We start from the raw sequence: 27,207 nt of genomic DNA, 5'->3' as shown, positions 1-27,207 counted from the left end.
TCTATGACACATGTTTGCATGCAAGTGATTCTTGGGAGCTATGGGGTTGATCTATCATCAAGTTCAACATGGTATCAAAGCTCTAGAATTTCATGCCCCTCTTCTATTTATGAAAGGTTTGACATGGCTTTCAGATTTGTCCTTTTTCTTTCAAAGGGTTTCAGTTCTTCAAAACGATTTTTTTGGATCTGGGGGGTCACTAATTTTCGGGTCACTTTGAGCCCAAATGGACATCACCGTTGAGCTCAGAAAGCCAAAAAACCCTAATTTCATATATAATTTGTCTAATTTGGACACAGCTAGAATATGAGGCAAAAAAAATTGCTCCTAGATTTGGCACATTTCTAATGCGGCAATTTTATGGTTTTTGGCAAGGAAATCGAGGTTTTTTGGCATGGAAGTCGAGATTTCTTTTGGCACAAAAATCAAGACAACTTGGCACACTTCCCGAGGCAATTTTGGTACGAAACCAATGTGCTTCTCGAGTCATTTTTGGAGCAAAATCTGCACGCTTCTCAAGACTATTTCTAATATGAACTAGTGTGCTTATCCAAGTATTTTTTGGTGCTCGTGGACATGCTTTACAGTGTATTTGGCACGGATCTCAAGACCCAAAAAAAATTCCCTTCCGGCTCTTTTTTGACCTACCTATGGTTCTTCTATCGTAGCTTGGTCATCCGAACTCTTTTTCGAAGACAAGATATCATCGAAAAGATGATTTCGAGCCCATCGTGATGGTGCAATTTATTTGGACTTTTGATGCTAGTTGGTTGCCAATTTATGCAGTCAAAGTAAGAGGTTCTATTTTGCACTCCGGGAGACATATCTTGAGACATTCTATTTTCCAAATTCTGCTCCAGGAACATCCCATTCAGTTTTTTATTTTTTTGCATTATGGTGGATATCTTGGTTGTTTGAGGTCCAGAGATCGATTTTGTTGTTTTTGATGATTTTTCATGGGTTGTATTATCTCTTGTATCAACCTTAGGTCTCTTTTGATCTTTGTTGACATCCTTTTGTAGTATTTTGGCAAACACACAAAGACAAAGTGCCTCTCTATTGCATTTTGGGATCTGACACATCTTTGTGTTTTGTTGTACTTGCACTACATTATAAAGTGCCTAGGGGGATTTCATATTTGCCATATTTGCCATCTTTCTTTGTCAAGTGAGTGTTCCTTCCACGACATTAGCCTCATGATGTGTCGATGACACATGCCATTATAGGTGTTTGTACTTCTTTTGCACTCTCAATGTTCCTGGTTCTTCTTTCTGCAGAAGATATTGCATTCAGTTTTAGTGTTCATGTCTTACCTCTCAACATAATAGGGGGGTTATGTTGGTCTTATTGCTTTCTTGGTTTGAATAGACATTCTTTCATTCCTTTTTTTGGAGGCTATGAAGTACCTTCCATCTTTGATTGATCAGCTCTTCAGACTTAGTCTTCTCTACTTGGTCATGTTCTATACAGTGGAGGCTCTTCAAATCAGCAGTTTAGTAGTGTTTGCAACTTCATGCTTCAATGGTGTTCTTCATGATCATCTTTTGTTCCTATCTTCTGGGACATTCCCTAGTTTGGAAGCTTTTTCAGTCCTTCACTAGTTCTTTTCAACATTATTTCTATCTCTTTTTGGAGTAGGGTTTTTCCCATGTGGTTTTCTCTATTTCTCCTCTTTTTAGAAATTTAGTTGTGTTTGGGTACCTCATCAGGCCTAGTTGTCGAGACCCAAATTTACTTTCAGTAGTAGTTTCTAAGTTTTAAGCTACTTCCTAAGTTTATCTTAAGGGGGGTGTTAGAGTAATAAAGTATTTTCTTATTAATTAAATCATATTGATTTAATTATTAAGTCACTTATTATCTCTAGTTTACTTGAGCTAAACTTTGGGCATATAAAATTAATTCTTTTATTAATTATCATCATGCAACCTAGGCTAGATTCTCGTTAGGGTTTTGATCTCCTTTATAAGGATTGATCTTTTTTTGTAATTTATTGATTCAGTTTTGATAACATCAATCTCTTTTTTACTCATCAAGAATGTTTCATCTATGGATCTGGCAATTTCAGCCTCCATAGCTTTTGCTTCTCTCTTTCTGTGATAGGCGTTTGCATGCAGGTGATACTTGGGAGCTGTGGGGTAGATCTTTCATCAACTTCAACACTTAATAAACTGATCATTCTGAAAATCATCATCCATTTTATCTGGATAACATGATTCATATTTGGAGAAACCTTCTTGATATTTTCCACGGACTTTTCTGTACAATGAATCATCTTCATATGTTTCGTCCTTTTGAAGTTGATCTAGAGCTACATCAAAAACCAAATCATTAGTTAATTTACTTTGATAGAAAAAAAATTGAACATTTTTCTTCATATATTTTTGATATTCTATATAAAGTAAATCAGAAATCTCTTTTACGATAAGAAGATCATCTTCCCTATAATCACTGGTATTAGATACTTCCATGTAAATTTCACCATTGATGGGTTCTTCCTCCATCTGATCTACAACTTCTCCTACATCGAAAACCTTACTTAATGATGCAGGCAAGGGATGAATAACTAGGGCCAAAGGCACACCCAGCTATCCAAACCACCCTGCAAGAGTTAACACAACAGAAGCAAACACGAGGAACAGCACCAAGGAAAGAGAGAACAAGGATATATTTATTGATTCATCAAATATTCAGCATACATGCCCAGCTGTAAGGCCTTCTGGGTTACGGCCAATTACAAATGTATAACTTCCAGATCTCCAAATCAGCTTTTTAAATCCACATATCTCTTTTCTTTTGAACTCTCCCCAAAAATCTGCCCTAACCCTAAACCTAAACACCCTACTTATACTTGCCAAAATGGCTTACGGATAATTCTAGAACATAGAGAAACCACAAGTCAGCCCTCATCAAATATAATTAACTATACCAAAATTAAATGTGACCAAAGTCGGCCCAATTGGAACTAGGCAGAATGAACTAATGTACAGGATTACAAAGAAACCCAGGATGCTCCTTGATCACTTAACTCATGTGTTTCCTCAATTTTGCAGTCGTTCTCTTCTTTTGTCAACTCATCATTTATATGCTTGAGAAGGATAAGCAACTGAGGATCATGTGAGAGGCCTAGTTTATCCATTCTGTTGAAAAGATGAGAAAATGGAGGTTTGCATTCTTAAGGTATTTCTTGATTAACATTAAGCATTCTCAAGAAAAATTGTACTACAGATTCTTCCTCTTGTTTTTCTAAGTTCATAAAAGCATCCAAATGATCTTCTCCAATGTTACCAAGACCGTCATCAAGCATAGGGCCTTGCTGATCATATGCCTCCTCTTTAGTTTCACACTTGCTATCATCTATTGTTGCACAAATCTTATCATACATGGATTCTTCCCTAGAACCTTCAAATATTTCTTCTTCATTCGAATCTAAAACTTCATTCACTTCTTTATATGTTTCTACATCTTTATCACCTTCCTCTAATATTTGAAAAAGAAGCTTCACCTTAGGATCCTTTGGTGAGATTCCCAACTAAAAAACTTTGTTTAAAAATTTCTTGCATGGAGGCTTGAGGTTTGATGGTATCTCTTGATAAATACTTGCCATCCTTATGAATAAATGTGCTGACGTCTCGCCTTCATATCTTTCTATGTTGAAAAAGGCATGAATCAAAGACATGTCAGAATCCTCAATGTTGTGACCTTGGTCTTTATACATATCCTCTTCTTCCTGCTCTTGGAATACAGCAACCACTACTCTAAATCCCTCCATGATGCAATACTTTGTGCGGGCAATAAGTCATATGCCTCCCTTGCAAAATCTTTCAAGGTTCCAACAAAAAGCCTCATTGCTTGACCTTCTGAATCTACCTCGTATGTATTTATGAACCCATAAAAGGCATCCAAATGGTCGAGAGCAGATTCACCACCTTCTCCATAAAATTTAGGAGCAAGGTGTGAAAGTCTCAAATATAAATCATTAGGATTATATTTAAATCTTCTCAGGTCCAGAAGTCTATCTTCACTTGGAAAATATTGTCTCCTTTTCTTTGGTTGGAACATTTTGTAATAACAATGGCTGCTCTTTCAAGAATGAGAGAAATACATTTCTCTGAGTCACTTCCCCAGTAGAGTTACTAATGATCTAGACACTTCTTTTGTTGAAGTACCGATCAAAAAACAATAGAGTCGCCACCTCCAAATGGAGGAAATGAATAGTCATCAAGAATCTGAGTTCTTCCTTCCAGCAGAGTATATCTCATCAAAGATCAAATCTGCCGCCAAAGCTTTTAAAAAATATACAATGCTCTACAAGATAAAATCCCCACAAAGTAATACAAAACAAAATCGTTAGAGATCAAAATCTTCAAGGAAATTAAACATGCTGTAAAAAACCCATTTACTTATAATTTCGAATATATCATAATACTTTAACAAATCAAATAGAATCTAACTCTTACTAGTCTGAAATCATAAACTCTTAGGGAACATTTTGCAACTGTCCCCAATAGAGTCGCCAATCTACTGGTTTCCAAAACCACAGATTGGAATCCTGTGAGCCTTGCCAACTCAATGTTGGGATATCCAATTGGTTAAAGGCCAACTTGACAAAACTAAATGATGGAATCCGAGTTTCCAACACTTTTGGCTCTACAAGCCCAAGGCGGGTGCACCTAATCTTGAACCACTTGAGTCCAAGATTATATAAAGCAGTAGATTAAATGCAACAAGAGTCTCTCAAAATGACAAAAGGATTAGGAAACTCCTAGATTGCTCAGATAAGTATAGTCTTGAGTGATAACTTTGAAAATGTGATTACTCTAAACTCATGAATGTTGAAATAAGATTAAAAGAATAAAAAGATATTATGAATTACTAAAACAAATAGATATATCAAACTTTTAAAGATACAGAATTGTTGTCAGCCTATAGATTAAGAATTATGAACAAGTTAATGATCAGTGCCAAAATCCAAAGGAGGCGATAGAGTCAATACTAAAAAATTTCACATACAACTTTATGATGTCTTATACATTGAATCTAACAATTTAATCACCAAGATGCGACAAATCAATTATACTTATGCATATTTAAACTAGTCTATAATGTTTTAACCCTTACACAAAAAAAATAGATACAAATATGGAAACAATTGTTGTGAGGTTCTCACATCATCGCCCCAAAATAATGGGAACCCCCTTTTTTCTAGATTGCCTTGACAAATTTTTCAGAGCTGTCCAAAAAAAATTGATTTTGAAAATTTTACACTTTGCACACCTTCGGGCCAAGAAAGATGTAGTTAGATTTGTTTTTTTCACCTAGTCTTAACTTGATTTTCTGGAACTTGTAATTTTATCCTTAGGCCAAACGATTTCAAGGATAACATTTTTTTCGATGGTTAAAACAATACCTAGCAAGATAAATTTACAAAAAAATTGGACTTAGACGATTTATTTTGAAAATTGGATGTAATTGTATAATCTTGAGCATTTTTCAAAATAAAAAAAATTTAGATTTAATTGTTTTAGAAAAAAAAATTAATTTTTTTGGTGAAAGAGAAAAATTTTGCAAGAGTGAAATTAAATTGGAAAATCAATTTTGGGATGCTAGAAAAATGGTTTTTTTTGGTAAAAAATTGAAATTGCATTGCAAAATCGAAAATGGATTAAATCGCAAAATTTTGCATTAAATTAGTTAAATCTGCCTTGAAGATTTTAAAATATATTTAAAAAGATTGGTAAATTAAAGTTGAAAAATCGATTTTAGCTTTGCTAAATCCAATTTTAAATGATATTTTAATTACTAAAACATAATTAAATGAAAATTTTGGCATCTCCAAGGCTTTCTTAATTTTATTTTGCAATTTTTAGTCCTAATTGGCAATTAAATGTGCAAATTTTGCTATAGGCAAAATTAATTTTGACTTGGCCTTTAAATTGGGACCATTAATGAGACACTAATTTAATTGTTTTCCCCTATAGGTGCTAGTCGGCCAGCTTGGAGGAGTGAAGGGAAAATGGTATAAGAGGGCTCCTCCCTCTCCCATCTTCTCATTCTATAACAGCCTTCTTCTCTTTGGCGATCTTTTCCTTGGAGCAGCCTTCATGGTTGGCGATTTTCTCTTAAAGGAGCAGATTTTCTATGCTTCGGCGATTTTACAAGGGCAGATTTCGGTGCTTAGCGATTTTTGGGCAGATTTCAAGTGTTTGGCGATTTTTCCAAAAGAGAGCAGATCAGAATATCTTCTTCTTGCTTGGCGATTGGAAAGGACTAATTTTCTTGCAAAGGGTTGTGATTTTTTACACCAGATCTGGGCGATTTTACTTGGAGGAGGAAACACATGATTGAAGGTCTAATTTTTGGCAAAGTGTGGGCAGTTTCCAAGAGATTAAAATTCTGATTTTGCACGCAGGCTTGAATTTTTTAAGGTCTGATCCAAATTCAAAGAGGGCCTAGCTATTGGTAAAGGTAAAATTAAGGTAAAATTCAATTCATTTTAGAGGTGAAGATTGGTTTAACAGCGGATTCCACTCCTTGTTCTTGCTTGGTTTCATTTCCCATATGTTCTTCTTGCATTCATCATCCACCACTTCATCATCCCATCTATAGGTTGAAGTTTGGAGAGATAAGTGTAGATTCCATGATAAGACATTTGGCGAGGCAGAAATAAGCTAGACCACCCTAGGAATGAAGTTGGGAGATATAAGTGTAGTCCATCTTAAGGTAACGAAGAGGCAGAAACAAGTGGTAGTCCCACCCTTAGGTTGAAGATTGGAGATTGATAAGTGTAGTGATAGGAATTGGCGAGGCAAAAATAAGTTAGAATCCATCGATAGAAAGAAGGTTGGAGATTGATAAGGGTAGTCCATATCACTTAGAACGAAGGCGCAAATATAAGTGTTTAGGATGATAGATGTTAGTGCAAGAAAGAACCCCAAGGGAACAAATACCAGGAAAGACGAGGAAGACATGATGCCTAAGACCACCTTCTAGAAAGTGACGCGAACAAGTGATACCAATATCGACACAATAAACATGATACAACTAAAGGATAGACTGAAGGAAGGACAATCCCCCATGGCAAAGAAAATTTATAGAAGCGGAATTGTACACACAGCAGCCTTCCCTCCTACCTTGCCTTGTCCAGAATTGGTAATGGAATGTGCATCCTGATTTGATTTGGTTAGTAAATCCATCATTTTTTATGAAGGGAAGAGGGTGTTAGCCAACATTGGTGGACAATTGATCGAAGAAGCATTCAATATCCCCCAATACAAAAGCATGATAGTGGTAATGATGGACCAGGTGGCTAAGTTATTCCTGGACAACCAGGAGACTTATTGCATTCATCTAAAACAAGATTGGCTACATGAAGGCAAGAAGGGAGTTACCAGATCATCAAGGCTCATCGTATCAAATTTCAAATCAGAGTATGGCAATCTCATTGTGCTTCTCAATTGGATCATGGGCCTAGCTCGATGTATGCAATTCGAAAACTGGATGTATTTCTTTATTGATGAAATTGAAAAAGGTAAAGAAGATTTGATTGGGCTAGGATCATAAGCGAGAATCTAGAATTGCAACTTAGGACCGTACAAAATCATAAGCAATTCTATATGACGTCCTATTTGTTCTATCTGATTGCAAGATTGTATAAAAATCCTGAAATTAAGGCTTAGGGAGTAATTGGCAATGGCCCGAGGTAATGTTTGGTGCATGAATGCTATCCATAGCTTCATTTGCACAACAACAAAGACTATAAGATGTTTTGTGATGCCTTTGCCATGAAGACGATAAGGATATTGCAAGGGACACCTGCTAAAAGACTCTCATCAAAAGTAGAAGCAAAAATCAAGAAGTATGGGAGTTAGTTCATCCAATTTCCACAATTCACTTATATTAGAGTAGCAGGAAGCATAGTATGTCCCAAGAGACTTCCAAGGTACCCACCCGACAAGGTAGTTTTGATGGAATTGGCTAGGCAACTGGAGCATTATGACAAAATGATGAAACTCAAAGGTGAGACAGGGATTACCTTCTCATTTGGAATTGGCAACGATAGTTGCCCCAATCCTATCGCCTTTGCAGCTGCAGAGAAAGAATTAGAATAGTATCATCTAGCATGGTATTGAGCAAGGCAAGGATTTGATCCTAATGGTCTTATCAAAGCATCTCATGGAAATACATTCAAACATGTTCCTACTATAGAAGATTTCTAGGCCAATGCACAGGATGACTTTCACGTGAGAAAGCTAGCTTTCTCAAGATTGTCAGTGAACATGATGAGGTCAATCAAATGGAGAGGCCTTGATATTCTCGATCAACTGGAAGATGATGAAAATGTGCTGAGAGAAGATTATGGTACAGTGGATGGAACGGAGTTGAATCTAGTGGACTGGAATGATCACCAAGATCCTTCCTTGGAGGCAATTACAAGAGCTATTGATTTGCACATCTAGTCATGGTACAATGGGAAGTTAAGGAAACTACGAAGTTAGAGGGTACACCTTACTTATGAGAAGATGAAGCCAAAGGAAGGTCCAGCAAAATCAGTTGGACAGAAGGGTGAAGGAAGTAGCCAATAGCAAGGAACAGTTAGAAGCAAGAAGAGAGGTTTGGAGGTTGAGAAAGGAAAAGAACATCAGGAACCCCCAGCCAAGAAACAAAAGGCAGCACCATCAAGGGAGAGCATAATTGAGGCTAGAGGCCGAGAAGATAATACAAGTGGACAAGGGGCCATGGTAGAGGTGAGCTCTGATTCAGAATCAAGTAGTTATAGTGACAACACCGAGTACTCTCCTCTCTCAGAGAATCAATGTGGAGATGACATGGCAGTGACTAGTGAAGAAGAAGATGGGCCAATTGATATTGAGGAAGTAAGCCAAGCGCCCGAGGCTATTGGTGATGATCGGCTAATTGAACCAAATCCAGATTTGGGGAGATGCACCGCACCACTATGGTTAAGGAAAATGCTTATTTCAAGGGGCGAGGTAGTGATTGTCTGAACAGTTGAAGACATCCAAGGATTAGTAGAAAAGGGTGATAGCGAGAACCAGAAACAAATTGCAAAAACGATGGCAAAGGTAATTAGGAGCGATAGTGATGGTCACCGAAAGGTTCAGATTGCTATACCAATGGTTAGCAAGGCATTGGATGAAATTGTAGCTCAAGAATATGAGATAGTAGAGCATAACTTGGGAAGAATCATGAATGACATGTAATGTGAGGAGATCCAGGAAGGCATGGTTTCAATTAGAGAAAGGTTGAGGAAGGCAAATGAAAGGATTATAAAGTTGGAGGCTAAGAACAAGTATTGGAGAGATTGCCAGCCTATCCAACAGTTGCACCAAGAAGCCCTTCCTCAAGACAATGGGAGCAACATAGAAGAGTTATCGGCTCAGCTACGTAAAGTCAGGATTAGATCCATGATACAATCCAAGACGGGCGAAATTTCTTGCCTTCCTTTGTCTCGACATTCAAGTCATTAGTGGTTATTAGAGACAAATTCAGAGCATTTGAAGGTGAATGGAAGGATTTCCTTCTAGTCAAGGACTTAGCCATTCCCAGGCTACAGGCATTCATTGAGCTACAAGAGAAATATTTGGAAAGAGCCAAGTTGGTTGATGGAGGATTGAGCACTGTGCAGTCTTCGTTTGTTGCCTTGACTATCAGATTGAGAATACTTGAAGAGGTATAGAATGAGATTGCACAGCACAACCCAAGCATTGACATTTCCATTTCAACCATGATGACCGATGTTGGGGCTGCGCTTGATTTTGAAGATATCAAAGAGGAGAACATCAATGAGACAATATTTGGATCAAGATTGGATGAGCTGGGGAAGGTTGTCATCAAGAAGAAACATTTGGGCACCCTTGCCTCCCTCAATGCCTTTATCGGATATGCAAAGGAGTATGAGAAAGACCATGAGAAGACACTACAAGCAGAAAGCAGCATGATGAATTCGGTTGAGCCCAAGATGAGGCATATACCTTGTCCTCCCATGAAGGAAGTCAACGACAAGCTAGCCAAGTTCATCGCTTTGGCTAAAAAGATGAAAGAAAAGGGTAGAACTATATTAGAAGATCATTTTCATGTAAGCCCAAGTGGCAAATTCTCCTTCTTCTTGGGTAGGATAGGTGTCTGATTCTGATTCGCTACCATTTGGTGCCTTCTCATTGGTTGTCACTTTTCCTTTTTTTTCATTAGTCCATTGATGAGGTGGCGTCTTCTCATTGGCCAATGGGTTGGCAACCCTAATTAGGGTTTCTAGGATCCGATCTAGATCGTTGGTTTTGCCTCTTTATCTCTACCGTCGGTTGTAATTTTGAGCCTCTATATAAGGCCATTTGCTCTCATTTGTAAAGGGTTGAAGAAAATTGTTACTCAAGATAATGCCAAAATCGCTTTTCTTTCTTGTAGTTGTGACTTGCATGGTGATTAAGAACTTTTGGTGTTGTTGCAATATTTCTACTTCCAATAGTTACAATAAGATTTTCTTTTAAGTTGCTAAAGTAGATTTCATTTCAAGAAGGTCGTTAAGTAGAGAGAAAAGTAGATGGATAGTTGCATGGTAGTATTAGTGGATGTTTGATAGGGATCTATAACTAGGCCACTAGCATCCTAGCGGCTTGTTGGGAAGCCTTGTATGGTAAACTAGTTCATTTCCCTTGAATCATTGCATCTATGGAGATAGAGCCGCTAGTAAACTTTCATTAGATTCAATCCCCGTCCATTCGCTTATCTTTCCATTCATAGGAGTAGGAGTAGACTAGTGAGTAGTTGAGTAGTCGAATTTCATTCTAGAAAGTTAGGAAGGTAAAAGTCATTAAAAGCATTATTGCCTCCTCGCGCAATCAACATTATCTGGCACTCACCCTTCGTCACCATCACCATCTCCATTAACATCATCCGGAACTCATACAAAACCATCGTCACCATCATCCCACCAAAAGTCCAAGCTATCCTCAAACAAATAGTGTAAGGCCGCCTACGTGATTACCAGCAAATCACATCGATATACTGAGTTAGTATCCATAGGTGTAAGGAACATTGGAGTTTTTCTTATGTCCTCATGAGTATTAACTTTTCAAGAGACGAATTGAGGATTTGATATTCCATATCAGGTGTTCAATTGCTATATGTTATGTAGTACAAAAAAGACATCAATAACAATCTCAGTATTTCACAATATCTGTGTTTATCAAGTTTAAATAGCTATAATTGATTTGATCCACTTATCCCAAAAATAAATTATTATAGAAAAAAAGAAATAATACCAAAGGACGAACTATATAGTATTATGATTCTAAAGCTTCGAATAAGATAGAGACTCTTACTGATTATGCCATAGATGAGATTGCATTGAAGACATTCATTTGTTGATGCTCAGTTCGATGCAACTCAATCCCAAATAACATATTAAATTTTTGCCCAATAGTTGAACATCGACCAGCTTGGTTCAAAATCCAGTCTTTGCCAATGAAAATTTTATATCATAAGTGCTTGAGAAAATGCCCAGAATTTGTGAATATTGTGTGCGAAAAGTTGTAAATTGTCTGATTTCACATCTCATATTTATATAGCAGTAAGGGGCATCGGTTACCTTTTCAAGCACTGCACCTCTCTATAACAAATAACTGCCCAAAATTATCATAAACTTTTAATATAATTTTATCTTGTTACAATTGACAGTTTATGATTGTTCACCTTAAATTCTTAGTCAATAGCCCAAAACATGGCTCACATATTTTGCGCATTCAATCACTGGAATTCCTACAACTTGCCCCTTTGTTAATATTCTTCACTTGAGCGCTATCCATTTGCCTTTGCATCCATCTGCTTGGGAGTGTATTGAGTGGTCTATGAGGCATGAGTCTGAATTTCCATGGTGTCTGCAGGGAATCGAATGCATTCTTTCTACTCCCGCGTGCATGTCCGGAATGGTAAATAATCATTTTCTCTCTTTCATGACAGGATAGTCAGCTTCTTTCCCATCGTATATTCATACATGCTAAGTAATCGAGTTTCAATCAGAAACGCCTCTCTTCTTTCGTATCCATGCATCTCTAGGCCTGCATCAAATACAAAGCACTGTTAAATGTAAATCAAAAAAAACTTGCACTAATGAATTATATTAGACAATATGACTCATGGCCTTCTCTGAAAAAGGATGATTTTGGGCGGCATCCAAAAAATATTTTATTCATTGAGCCAGCATGTAAAGGCAGACATAAGCTTCATATCACAGGTGAAGAGAACATTTGAACGCCTTTAACTAAGACACAATTCAAAATGTCTTTAACTTTAATACAAAAATCGCCATTTACTGGTGATTCAGATGCAAAAACTGAGTAGTCTATTATCGTTGCTTTCCACTGCTACGAATATTTGACTTGACCATGAGCTATCTGCTTGCTACACACACAGTTGGGCATCATCTATACATATGGAACGCTCTGCTTTTGTCCAGATAAGAATTCCTCTACAATCTTCTTATAGAAAATTATATTCTTTCAATACCCATCATACTGATAAAAAGGATGTACTCTTAAAATTTTGTTCTGATCAACTCCTGCCATTTCTTGTGGGTGCGATTAATGAGGTAAACCTCCAGTTCTACGGCTCTATATCATGGAATACCCCTGTAACTGTCCTTTGATGAATTCAAATGAAGAAAATATGACACCTTTCAGTTCTGAGACCACATTCCTCATGCTCAGATTGCTTAAATGCCTTTTAATTCATGTAAAAAGGATCTAATATTCTATTCCATATATTCCAAGTGCTTTATCTTGCTCATGGCTTTATACAGAAAATGCAAATTTTGCATGATTTGATGCCCAATCAATGTCAAGCAGAGCCTAATGCTTTTCTCATAAATATACCAGAAAATATATTGGTCACTTCCAGACTTCACATGTTTTACTAAGGCTTATCCAATTTTTAAAAAAGAAATGCCCTGTCTTCAAGGTTCAACACCTATTATGAGTAATAACAGAATCTGTGTAACTGCATGTGTAGTTGGACCATCCTTGATAAGCAGAAAAAACTGCTCAGTCATTCCTCATTGAATCTGGCATAATGATGAAATTGTGGGAAAAAATATCCCTCTACTGTAGTTGCTTGCACATTTCTACTTGAATTCCCCTGTATTATAAAATATTATTTCTCAAATGGAGACACGAATTTTAGACTCCATCACACCCTAGGGTCCAATCTTCTTGGAAGCATCTTCCATGATCTTCGTAAACCCAAATCAACAAATCACTACCCAGATCAACCTTAAGCTCCACAAGGTCAAACTTCTGCTCTAATACCACCTGACGCAGTGCAAGGTAAGAGAATCCTTAAAGGAGATATCCTAGCCCCCAGCAAATAACCCCACAGCGGAATATAAACAATAACACAAAGATTTAGATCCAGAACAACACCAATTCTCAGGATAGAATCATAAGATTTACATCCAACATGCCCGGTTGTAAGGCCTTCCGGGTTATGTCCAAATACAATGCAATTACAATAGTAATTCTACAAGTCCTCACAAGATCCAACCACTAGCTAGTCCATATCCACAATCTAATAGAAAGCCCCAAGAAGAATCTAAACTTGTGCTCACAGGCCACCAAGCGACCTCCTTGTTTCCCAGGCCCACACTTAGCTACTAGCTCTGCTCAAACTTCGCTCCTCTCAGCTACTCCATCTTCTCCATGCTGAATGAATAATGATTCAAGATGCTACAAGACCCTCTACTTATACCCAACTAAGCCAAAAGTCGGCCTAGCAAGTTACAAATTAAATAAACCCTTACATTAAATACATATTTGAGCCACAAGTCAGCCTGCAACAGATATTAAATACAAAGTGCCTTAGTCGGCTTACAACACCCATTAAATGCACCTATGATAAAGATCCAAAGCCCAAAGAAGTCCACACACATCTTCAGATCGATCCACGTCACAATCACACTCCATGCACATTAAATGCACCAAGTCGGTTGAGCAAATCTACAAGAATACCATCAGCATGCCATATTGTCGAGCGTCAGCAAAACTCTAAGCATTGTCAAGAAACAATAAATGCCAAGCTGTGAGATATCACAACTAAACAACTTCAAAATTTCGCTTGGCAGGAGAGGATGCCAAGTGATAGGCAGTGGGTGCCAAGTGAACTCGGCACACTAAGGAGCTGAGTGAGCTCGGCACAAGAGGATGTCAAGTGAGCTCAATTACCAAAGGAAGGTGGAGCTCGACAGGCTCAACACTCAACCAACACAAAGACAAGGTAAACTAGGTCGATGAAGACACCCAGTGAACTCAGCAAGAACGATAGATAGGTGTGTGGTGAACTTGGTAGAAACAACAAGTCTTACACAAACCGAGTTGTTAGAGAAGGAGCTCGGTTAGGTAGTGAACCGAGCGAGTTATCAACAGACTTTTTGTCTGAACTTTTCCACCATTAAAACACAGAGAAGGTAACAAGACAACTTGCAAATATGAACTTCTCAAATGCTAAGCATCATGCAATGACGAATAGAAAGGAGACGACAAGGAGCCAACACAATTGGATCGATTAGTATGCCTGCTTGCTTGCTTCCTATTCAACTAGGTTAAAACTATTACAAAATCTGGGAGCATTCGGCTTCAACCAGAAAACACTAAATACTCCAATTGATAAGACTAATCTTAAACTTATAGCACAAAAAGGCTACATACAATAACGCCTGGAGCGATCACTGCTTCTCAGGACAAACAAAATAAGAACTTACAAAATGACAAAAAGATTCAACACATGTTGCTGCAAACACTAAAGTTGAACCTTCCCTCTATCCTTTGAACTCTATTCTGAATATTCCTCCTCTCCGCTGATATGTTGGTCTTCTTCCTATCTCTTCTCTCTGCTCTTCGTCTTCTCCTTTGTCTTAATCGAAAGAATTAACTTCATCCCTTTGACTTATCACAAAAACATTTTCCCTTTCTTTTGGATTTCAAACTCACCTACCAAGTTAATGACTGTCAAGCAGGTAGGTGGCCATTTGGCTCCAGGGGCAATCGACCGTTGTCTTTTCAAATTTCTGACAGCAATGTAGTATAAGCCAAGCAACACAGTATAAGTCAAGCAATGCAGAATAAGCCAAGCAACATAGTGTATGCCGAGCTCCTTCAAAGACCGAGCCCCTCGACCAACACTACAACCAAGAACTGCTCAATAGCAACCGAGCATCAACCCTCTTACGACTGAGTCCTACAACTCCAAGGACAAAACAACTCCAATATGCAAGATTGCCAACTTCACCAGGATGCTCCTCCATCAAGGTGACTATATCCATTTCACTTTCAAGTGTTATAGAATGAAAACATGGTGAATGCAACCATTGTTCTTCAATCTCCACGTTGGTCTCTCCAAGAAGTAAACCAAAAGTCTTATTCTCATGACTCCAAAGAAACCCATCAACAAGCTCATTGGTTTTGGATAAAAGGGAATTCAAATGTCTCGTGATCAACTTCCATGTGATCAGTACATATCATCATGGATTTTTCTTGGAAAACTTGATTCCCTTCTTGTGGAGGTTAATCTTAGACAAATCATTCTCTCAAAACAGCATAACTAATATCTTGGACATCATCATCCTGTGGTCCAATTGTTTCCATACCTTGCAAACCATTTTTACATGGACCAATTACTTCAATATCTAAAAATTGGAAGGATGTTTGTTGAGCATCATTTGCAATTATTGACATGTCTATGACACATAATATTGGCTCTTCTTCTTTGGTTTTAGCAACTTCTTGTTACTCTGATTCTAACTTCCCTTCTTCTGTAATTAATGATTCTCTTGGATCTTGCTCCATGATTTCCTCCTTGGCCATTTTTTTATGCATTCATGGAGATCTTTTTTGTTGAGATAATGGTTCTTGAGGGCCTCCAAGTACCCATCAAGGGAAACACTAGCTTTGAAATCTTCTGACAACCTTTGGTACTTGTCAATAATTTTGGGGTCCTCAAGTTTGTACCATTATTATAGAATAGGATCCATGTCCTCTTCTTTCCATAGACTTTCATATCTCTTTAGTTACAATGCATCTATCATTTTAGCTTTATCATGCAGGCTGTCAGGATTGCTGCTTTAATACCATTTGTAGAGTCCAGTTCTAAAACATTTGTTACTTCTGCCTTAAAACATTTTTTAAATCTCAAAAAGATATTTAATTGCATCTTATATTTATAAATATAACTTAAATCAAAATCATGAATTTTATTATAGTATTCAATAGTTATGACTATAATGATATCTTGATTTTCTGTTATATTTCTTCTTCCAATTTGCAGCCATTTCCTTACAAGTATGTCCTTGATAGCTAGATGTGTTATGGGTTTTCATCCAATAACTTTATAGGTATAAAATAAGGATCTTGTCCTTAAATCTCTTCATTTTTCATTGGAGGATTTATGCCCTCTTTGGCTGTAATTATTTACTTGCAAAGTCCCTTCATGTTCTCATCCAATTGATGCTGCCTTCTCATGGAATGATCTCCCAAATTTCTTCTTTTTGAAAGAGACACATCACACAACCTTTCTTACACCAACAGTGCTTGTGAAAACACTCAACTTTAATTATAATTATTTTTGCTAACGTTATATAAATATTGCTAGTGCAACTTCCTAATATTTTGTTTGGCACCTCTTTTTAAATTTTAATTATCTGGTTGCTGGAAATGGGCAGTTATGTATGCTGTGATCGAGATTTGAATTTTGGTAAGGGCAAGACAGAATATTAACATAACCATGGTCTAAGCACACAAATGTCATACAATTAACACCAAATTTCCAGCACTGCCGAGCTTAGAACAACTACTCAATCACAAGTATCCTGATAAGGCAAATGTTTTTTCCCTTCTTTCATTCTATTTGCTACAGAAACAATCAGCATGCACTATGGTTTTTCTATGATTGATTAAATCGCTTCTGTTGAGGATTTTCTTCCAGATGAATCACCGTCTTCCTTTTACTACTGTCTCATTTACTACAGAACAATATTTAACCATTACACCTGCAAATGACATATTAAGGTCCCTTCAGTAAATCAAGTAGGGGAACATCTTCAGCATTTGACTTCTTTAAATGGATTTTGTCTACAGCTGTTCTCTGTGAATTCACATTCAGGATAGTTAATTTCAATCTGTCAACACTTAAGAGATGTTTTCTAGTCTGCGACCCACATGCTAGGTCACATTAACCATGTTGCCCTTCCAGTGAATTTCAGCTAAAGGAAATAAAATCTTTTTTTCTGCAAGGAAATAGCATAGACAATGTATGGAACCCAATAGGATTAACAACTAAGCAAGATAACATTAAATCTTCTGATTCTGACTAATTTAGTTCTAGGCAGATTATTGCTCATTCTGAAACTTCTCATGCAGCTAGCTTCACAAAATAATGTATATGGACGAAATAATAATTAGATATTCAATATTTTAGTATATTTAAATTGAGAGCATTTTGGATTGCATGCTAGTTGAAACAGCAGTATACATTCTTGATTATAAGAATTTAACTTGTCAATGTGGTTAGAAGTAAGACAACAATAAAATAATTCAATTGAAAAAAAGATGAGCAAAATCAGGAGAAAGTTCTTTTGTTGCACATATTTTAAGCAAGTTGGCATGTAAACAGTGCAGACGGAGAAACTTTATTATTCATAGAAAAGAAAGGGTTATTATTATTAATCTAATGTGCCTGTTTATCTAGTAAGTCATAGAAGAGAATTCAACCTTTAGCTCAGATGGTGCAGGGTGCCATTCTGGGGGTCCACTCTCAGTAAGGAGGCCCATTGAAAGAGGAGAAGCACTGATAACCCCAACACCCTTGCTCTTCAAGTAAGGTAATAAATCCTCTAGAGAAGAGTCATTAATGCTATAGTGACAGTATGATAGAATCACATCCACTGAACCAGGTGGCACTCTGTCTAGCACATATGGAAAAATATTCAAAGGGAGTCCTGTGATGCCAATGTATCGAATCTTTCCAGTATCTTTTATCTTTTGAAGAGCAGGAATGGTCTCATTCACAATCTGCTTGGAAAAATTTTCATATGTTAAAGATTATTGTGTTCAGTTTGAGTTTCAGATTACAGATTGGATATTAACAGAAGCTTTCTACTTGAATGTTTGATACACTTCAAAAAGAGAAAATTGATATTTTTTATACCATCTGAGAGATGAAGTATAAACAGAATGAAGTTGAAAGAAAACTAGACATAAATACCTGATCCAGTGATCCAAACTCAATGTCATGGCACTGCAAGATGTCCACATAGTCAAGGTTCAACCTTGCCAAGCTCTCATCAATGCTTTGTGTTACTCGTTGAGCACTGAAATCAAAGCCTTCTTTATAACGTCCGCACTTTGTTGAAACTACATACTGGTCTCTGGGCACTGTAAGAGTATTCAGGGCTTTTCCCAGAATCTGTTCAGATAAGGTGCCTCCGTAGTATCTGCAATATTTTCAGAATCAATTCATAAACTAAAGCAACTCTTTTATACCAGAAAACCCTATTTTCAGAAACTACAAGAAGCTCAGGTATTAAATGGCAAATTCATCCGATATTTACAATAAAGTAAAATGATGATCTTCTAATAATAGAAGAAGACCAAAATCAATAGCTGCATGGGTCCATTTTCCACTTTAATCCAACTGAAATGAAGAAATAATTTAGGTTTGTCAATCAGGCTGTGCTTCAAGTCGAGTTTGACTTGAATGCTAGGTGCCATCTGCGGCTGCTAGCTTCCAATGTGCAAAAGGATAAGGCCAGTACAAGTACTGCTAGATTTCAGTGGAGTACTCACTCCTCACCTTGAAAGGCGTGTAAACCTAGAGAATATACAGTTTGTTGGGAAGTTGTCAGGGGCGTGTTTCCACAACCTTCCGAAGAAAAGGTAATTCAACAAAAATCTGTTCTCCAATTGGATAACATATAATCCCAACTAGCATTAGTTTTATTCTTAACACTGTTCCTGTTGAAAAAAGGAAACCAAATAACCCCAACTACCATTAGAGCCCAATTTAGTGATCTCTACTGTCCAAACAACTAATCTGAGACTGATATATTCGGTTCACTGCTAAACGGTACAACCAAATGCAACTGTAGAATAAGGCGAAGACCGCAAAACAATTGCGAATAATCCAAATTCAATTCGGATTAAACGCGGGTAAAGGAAGGAAAAATTTCAGATTCTTTACTTGCTAGAACTCAATTTTAAGATTTTCCATTGGCTGATCAAATTTCACATTGAGCACCCACGAAATCAATAAAGCAGAATTTAAGAATTCGCCCATCTAAACAACCAAAAGCTTCCAAGAAGAAACTATATAAAGAAGATATTGCTTCATTGCCACCTAGAATCAAATGCATGTGTCCATGGGCGACATACAATGTTTCAATCGGTTAAAGTAAAACCACATTAGTACTGAAAACAGAATGACTGTGCGGCCAACTAGGTAAGACCACTAATCTTTTGTGTTGATCAATTTACTATTCAATTCAGCTCAAATTTGAGTGGGCGTCCGTAATAATCTTTTGGGCAATATCCAAATACGATAGAAAACGAAAAGAGAATGAAATGCGAAATTATGGAATTCGGAGAAGGGTGTCAGTTACTAACGGTGAAGTATCGAAGTAGTTGATTCCCAGGCGTACAGCTTCATGAACTGAAGCAATGGCATCTTCTTCTTTCACAGTACCAAATACATTTCCCAGAGGAGATGCTCCAAATCCCAAAGAACTCACCTTTAGTCCTGTGCAGCCCAACTCTCTCATCCCAATGCCTGCCATTAATTAATCAATTTTCAATTTGCAGACGGGAACATGTCAGTTATCTAGTCGTACCGCTGAACTGTTAGTTTCCTGTTCTCAGCTGCTCCGCCCGTCCCTCCCCATTATTGTTGTTTATAAGAAGCATGAACCACATCTTAGTTGAAAAGAATGCATCATGCTGTTTTAAGAAGAAAACGACTAGGTAAAAGTAATGTTCCAGAAATCCCAGATGGGTCCCAACCATCTAATTTAAATTGTCCTATGGGTTTTATTGTAAAATATAACATGAGCTTGGTCTAAAGGAAGTCTATGGGTAAGTAACTCAGATGCAAATGCAGATGCATTTGCATTTTTAAGTGTTGAGGTGAAATGTTGATCTTCTTCGTTCAGTTTGCTTCCTTAAACCAACGCATTCTTTCAATAACTCCATGAAGACTAGATCTCATTCTATAGCTCCTTGCCCTGTAATCCTTTATTTATTTATAGACATAAAAGGGAAAAAATCAGGGGTGATAAAGGGATGAATCTATTAGTCTAACATGTTCATATGTACAATGTTCCTTGTCCTTTATTTATAGACATAAAAGAAAAAAATTGGGGTGATAAAGGGATGAATCATATGTACAATGTTTTAAAGTGATTATATGAAAATCTCTTAAATGATGATTAATGGTAACAAATTCAAGAAGTTTCTTGAAGAGCAAAACCCATATTTCTAATAGGATTGAGTCTAATTATAGTAAATATGTGAATAGACTCTTATCATTAGAAGAATTGGAAAATGTTATTTTGTTCATTATCCCTTGTAGTGGTAATTGTATAAGTTTCATATTTAAATATAAGAAACGTAAAGCATATGGAAGATAAACAAATCAATATATTGCAACACAATTTTTACAATGGAAAACCTTGTAGGATGAAAACCCACTCTTTAATCATTTCTTTGCAAATAGTTTTAGAGACACAAATTAGGGAAGTGCCAATATTGTTTTACATTTAGGTGCTACAACTCCAAGGAACACCCATTCCTATCTCCTCAAGCACCCACTTCATAAAACAAGAAGTAACCACTTTGCTTATATAAACTAAAAATAAACTACTCAGAGGGTTACTCGGTTGCTATGCAATACGTTTTAAATGTCACTTTCAATTTACAAAGCAAACTTTATGATGAACATAGATAATGCCTTCAAAACGCAAATGACCTATCAAAATCTTAGTGTCAATACAAGGTCCCTATCAGGATATGTGCGAGATCATGGTACACTAATAAGTAGCAATGTCGAAAAATCCCTTTTATCACCCGTCCAAAAATGCACCAAAAAGAATGTTGACTTTTTAGAAGGCCTAAGTTTAAAAACATCTGGCCAAAGATAACAACAAAGCATAAGCTTAATCAAGTAGTCGATAGTTATCATAAACTCGATAAATATCAAGTATCTGATAGATGTTGAGTACACAATATGTTTTCCATACCTCCACTTTCAAAATATTATAATAATATAATATTATTATATTTTTATTATAATATTAATATAATAATTATATTATGTTATCATAATACATAATATTGTATTATTATTATATAGTATTATAATAATAATATATAATAGTATAATATTATATTATTATAGTATTAATAAAATAATAGTATTGTATGGGAATAATAAATGGTTGAGTGAGAAAACATGTGAAAGAAAAAATAAATGGCAGAGCGGTGGAGAACAGGTTTGTAGAGGGTTACAGAAAACATGGAAGAAATGGATAGAATGTGGAAAGTTTTGAGTCGATTAGGAGACATGAAGACCTGAACTATTGGGGAAATAGAAATGGGAGATGGCAGAATGGGAGTTGAAACTTTCAAGAAAGTTTTCAATGGAAAAGAGTGGGACAATAACATGGGGGAAAGTGGCAAAAAGAGAGAGAAAGACATAGTTTTAATGTTTAGAGGAGTCATCCAATGCAAAGGTTTACATCAATCAATCTAGGGGGGAAAGTGGTTTTTGAAAATATTGCAAAGAGACTAAAGAAACCACAGATTGTGGTAAACTAGGAGAAGCATATGATAGAGGAACAACAAATGACAAGATGCACAATAGAAAGGGTAATGTTAGATATGGGCCCTATGAAGGAGAAGAAAGATATGTTAGAAAAGAATGCTTTCTTTTTGAAATGGGAAGGGCCATGGCTCGCAATAGGGAAGATTAAAATATGGTGTGATGAGAAGTGGGGAAGGTGAAAGATTTCAAAACTCTAGACAATGGTTTTTGCATGGTTATGGTGGAGATGGCTCAAGACAGAGATTGGATTCTAAATAGTGGACCATATTTTCTCGAAGGTTTTGGATTCTACATGAAAAAATGGGTCCCGAAATTTGATCTTACAAAGGAAATAATAAAGGAATTTTCTCTCTAGGTGGGGCTGCAAAACTTGCCTCAAGAATATTGGTTGGAACATTGCTATAGAGTGATTAGAAATAAACTGGGAACATTTATTAAGGTTGTAGAAATGGTGGATAAGGAAACCCTTCAAATTAGTGAGGGGGAGGTCTAGAGATAGCTTGTGTCGATGGAAGAGGGTCTAATGGTGTGTGAGCATTGTCTGTGTGAAGAACATGATTCAGAAAGCTATAAGCAAGAGGGACGACACAAAGGTAAAGAGGAGGAAAAGCTATCCAATAAGGTGATTGAGATAGCTTGAATAAAGAAAGGGGTGAAGGGAGACTTTGAGAAAATTTTAGAAGGGGCTAATGCAAAAGTGGAAAACACTAATGCAGAAAACCAAAGAAAATAACAGTCAACAGAGTGAGAAAGTGGGGTTTGAAATAATGGAGGTGGAACAAGGGATGGGTCAAGGGGAGGTTGTGTGTAATTTCTTACAACAGGAACTCGAACAAGAAAAGGTAGGGGGTGAGGCTCAACAAAGTAATGGTCTCAAAGAATTTGATGGAAATGAGGAGGGGCAAAGGCAAGGGCTAAAGGGGTGTGTAGAGGTAGAGGGAAGGTTTTTAATAAGGGAAGAATAGAGAAGCTTCATGGACTGAGAAGAACCTCAAATGCCACAAGGAAGTGTGGAAAGGGTAGCAAAAGAGGCTGAGAGGATTGGGGAAACACAAAAAGGTTGGGAGGAGGATGAAGAGTATAGGATTGTTTCAAAAAGGGAAGAAGAAAGAGGTATGGGGGAGGTTTTTAAAGACATTGAAATATCTCCAATTTGAAACCTAAAAGGAGGATCTAGGGATTCAAGTTCAGAGGAAAGCTAGAATGAGGAAGATCTAGGTATGGGGGCTGAAGTGGAAGAAGATTACTTTGGGATGGAGGACAAAATGACCGTCAAACAAAAAAGAACCATTGAAAAGGCAAAAAGTAAAAAGCATAAAGCTCAAATAGGGGAGAGCCAAAAGAGGGGGGGGGGGGGGGGAACACTAAATGCATTGGTCCAAATTGCAGGAAGTGCAAGAGGCCAGAGTAAACTGAAAATGGGAAGGGGAAAAAACCCCTCCCAGAAGCGATGAAGATCCTTTCATGGAATGTCAGGGGCTGTAATGCCCCTGACAAGATGTGCCTAATCAAGAGAGGGCTTGATCAAGCGAAACTGGATGTGGTCCTAGTGCAAGAAACAAAGATAAAATTAGATGGTGTTGAAGGTGTAAAGAGGAAGTTTGGGAGATGGCATAGTGATTGGGTTGCAGCAGATGGAGCGTTTGGAGGGATAAGTGTCTTATGGAATTTGGATATAGTGGTTGGGATTGTGATGTAAAAGGAAAAGAATTGGCAATGGATGAAGATGACTTCAAAACAATTAGGATCTAAATTTAATATTCTTAATGTGTATGGACCAGTTCAAAGTTGAGAGAAAAGAGAATTATGGAAAACTTTGATAGAAGTTTTAGAAATTCTACAAGATGAAATCACAATATTGGGAGGGATTTCAATGCCATCCTTTACCCAGAGGAAAAAAAAAGGGGGAAGGGGGTGGAAAATGACCAAACAGGAGGATTTTTCAACCTTTGTGATTGATAATGGTTTAGTAAATATTCCTTTTAAGTAAGGGGAATTCACCTAGAATAATAGATGACCAGGGTTTGTTAATATAGTAGAAAAATTGGACAGGTTCCTTTTAGGAGGAGATTGGACTATGGTAGATTGGATGGTTGAAGCTAAAATTTTACCAATCTATGGTTCTGACGACTTTCCAATAAGCTTGAGGATTCAGGAGGAGTGTGCCCCTGATAGATGTCCTTTCAAAATTTGAAGCAATGTGGTCAAGAGTCGATGGTTTTAAAGAGATGGTGGAATAGTGGCGGAAAGAGACCCATGTCTAGGAAGGAAATAAAGCCTTTAAAATATTTTAAAAGCTACAACATATTAAAGGAAAGCTAAAGGTTTGGAATAGGGAGTCTTTCCAAAATATTTTCAAGAGAAAAGAAGAGTTGGAAGAGTCTTTGAAAAATCTAAATGAAGGAATTATTCAACAGGGGATGAATAAGGTGGTTTTCTAAGAAGAAAAGAAGTTGAAAAAAGAATATGAAGCAATCTTTAGGAGAGAAGAAGTGTTTTGGAGGTAGATATCAAGAGAAACATGACTAAAAGAGGGTGATACGAACATAAAGTTTTTGAGCTCATAATAAGATTTTCTCCATAAAAAATTTGGAAGGGGCAATGATCAATGACCCATAGGTGATTAAGAAAGAGGCGATAGACTTTTTTAAAGGTAGGGGGAGGTTGGAGGCTGAAGGGGTGGCTTTAGAAGAGGATGTGTTGGAGTGCATTCTAGAATGTGTAACAGTTAGGCAAAATTTAATGTTGAGTGTTGTAGTAACAAAAGAGGAGGTTAAAAAGGCTCCATGGGGATTAGGAAAGGATAAGAGCCTAGGGTCAGATGGCTTTGTAGGGAGCTTTTTTAGATTTATGTGGGATTACATAGGGGTTGAAGTTTGGGAGATGGTTGAGGAATCTAGAAGGGGTGGCTTTTTTTTAAAAGATATTAACAATACTTTCATTGCTTTAGTTCCTAAAAAAGAAGAATGTGGGACTTTTGAAGATTTCAGACCTATCTCTCTGTGCAATATTATGTATAAAATCATCTCAAAGGTCATTGCTAATAGGTTAAAGTTGCTTCTAAATAATGTTATTTCAGAGGAACGATGTGGATTTACACCAGGAAGATCTATTTTTGAAGGTGTGATAATAGCCCATGAAATGATCCATTCTATGAGAGTCAAGAGAATCAACAAAATGATGGTGAAATTGGATATAAGAAGAGCCTATGATGAGGTAAATAGAGATTTTTTGTTCAAAGTATTAAAAAAAATTGGTTCCAATGAGGAGTGGATAGAGTGGGTTAAAGTATATCTAAGTTCTGTTCAATTTTCTATTCTGGTAAATGGTAGTCCCTAAGGCTTTTTTAAGTTAAAAAAAGGCATAGGACAAGGAGACCCATTATCCCCTTTTCTTTTTATTATTCTAGCAAAAGTTTTGGGGAGATTGATCTGAGAAAAAAGAGTGAGAGGTTTGTGGAAAGGTGTTAAAGTGGCAAGAAGAGTGGACCCTATTTCGCATTTGCAATTTGTGGATGACACCTTTTAAATGGAGGAAGCTTTAGAGTAGGAAGCAAGACTGATGAAGAAGACTTTAGAAATCTATGGGAAAGTTTTAGGATAGAGGATCAATTGGGAAAAATCTGAAAAAAAAATCTTCAATACCCCTATTGATAAAAAAAATTGTAATAAGCAAAATTTTGAATATTAATCAAGGTTCACTGCTTACTTGTATGCAGGGAATGTGGGCCTCAGTATTCACACACACACTTCAACATGATCCTTACATGCAAAACCATCACAGAATGAACATTGAGTTGTTCACCCAAAATGATTCGGCAAATCGATTTGTTGCCTTCTAACTAGATGGATTTTGCTATTGCTCTTAGAACAAGAAGCTAGCAGCCAAACCTCCAGTACGAAGGATTTTGATTAAACTACATGAGAATGCAAATTATAGTAGATGAGATGCAACTAATCTAAGAACAAAAAAACAAGCAAATTATACTATATGTATGCATATTAAAAGCTAGATGATACCAATAATGCAAGAAATTGTAAAAGCTATGGATGTATGAGCAAGTGAATATTTCAAAATAAATTTGATACCACATCAATTCAACCCTTTTTTTAAAATGAGGAATTGAGAGCTTCTTAAATAGAATCCAAGAATTGATCAACGGTCAAGATCAATTTGGATGGACGATCGAGATTAGAAATGAGATTCAATTAGAATGGAAAGTTTCCTTATGAAAAGGAAGTTAACTAATTTCTTTTGAGTGGGATAAGGAGTTAACTGATTTAATTCCTTTTCTGATTTCAGTCAACTTAGAGTTTCCATTTCTAAACTGAAAAGAGAATATTGGAGAAGATATTTAATATAATTAAAATTGAATATGACCTCATAATTCAATATTCTAATCAATTGAATAATTAAATTCAACAATTAGAATGAGGATAATTAATTAAATCAAATATATTTAATTCCTCATGTATATTAGCTAAAGGGGTGAATTTAATTTAATTTAATTAAAGTACTAGGACTTATAATTAAATTAATTCAATTAAAAGGTTAATTTAGCCAATTCAATGAATATTCGAGAATTAATTAAAGTAAGTGATTAATATAGATTAATGATTTTCTGCATTTGACACTAAGGTCAACTAGCAATTATCAGAACAAAACTGCCTAGTAAAATAGGACTTAGGATTGATCGAATAGACCAGAATTGGTTTAGCATGAGAATGTGCCAATTTTGGGGTATTACATTTGCCCCTCTTTGAATGAATGTGCGAGCAACATGTTTGATTCATAGAAATCAGAAGTATGAAGCATAGATCAAAAAATGAGATTGGTTCCAAGATTGATGACATGAAGACCAATTGATAAGATTTTTAAGGTTATCTCCAGAATGAAGCTTAACCTTAGGGAATCCAGGTATAGTACCTAGATACCAAAATTGATGATATTGATAAGCTTTTTAAGGTTATCTCCAGAATGAAGCCTAACCTTAGGGGATCCAGATAGAACACCTAGATATCGAGATTGATAAGCTTTTTAAGGTTATCTCCAAAATGAAGCTTAACCTTAGGGAATCCAGATAGAACACCTAGATACCAAAATTGATAGAATAAAGATTGTCAAACTTCACAAAATTGTTTCCAGAATGAGACTCAATTATCAAGAGTTAGGGTTAGACTGTCCTAATGCTTGTTCATTAGAAGATGACAAGATTAATCATGATTCATAGAATTATCCCTAAAACAAGGCTTAATCCTCAGAAATTAGGGTTAGACTATCCTGATACATGTCCAATGAATAGTGATCAAAAGTAAAAGCTTAGAATTATCTCTAGAA

General features: G+C 36.5%; 1 protein-coding gene across 1 annotated transcript in view; it reads right to left on the bottom strand.

The window, feature by feature from the left end:
* LOC149551906 (NAD(P)-linked oxidoreductase superfamily protein) overlaps positions 1–19,967 on the bottom strand; it is a 96,406-nt gene extending 76,439 nt beyond the window's left edge. The window contains exons 1-3 of the mRNA XM_089787405.1: positions 19,659–19,967; positions 18,262–18,490; positions 17,769–18,068 (exon numbers count right to left, since the gene is read on the bottom strand). Coding sequence (XP_089643531.1) covers positions 17,769–18,068; positions 18,262–18,490; positions 19,659–19,828 — 699 coding nt within the window. The 5' untranslated portion in view covers positions 19,829–19,967. The remainder of the gene's footprint in view (positions 1–17,768; positions 18,069–18,261; positions 18,491–19,658) is intronic.
* Positions 19,968–27,207: the final 7,240 nt, after the last annotated feature.

This window comes from Cupressus sempervirens, chromosome 6, assembly GCF_028749045.1.
Source record: "Cupressus sempervirens isolate cs-2001-9-10 chromosome 6, ASM2874904v1, whole genome shotgun sequence".
NCBI classification, from domain to species: Eukaryota; Viridiplantae; Streptophyta; class Pinopsida; order Cupressales; family Cupressaceae; genus Cupressus; species Cupressus sempervirens.
Note: the sequence above shows the minus strand (reverse complement) of the source record. Positions and strands in the feature narration are given on the sequence as shown.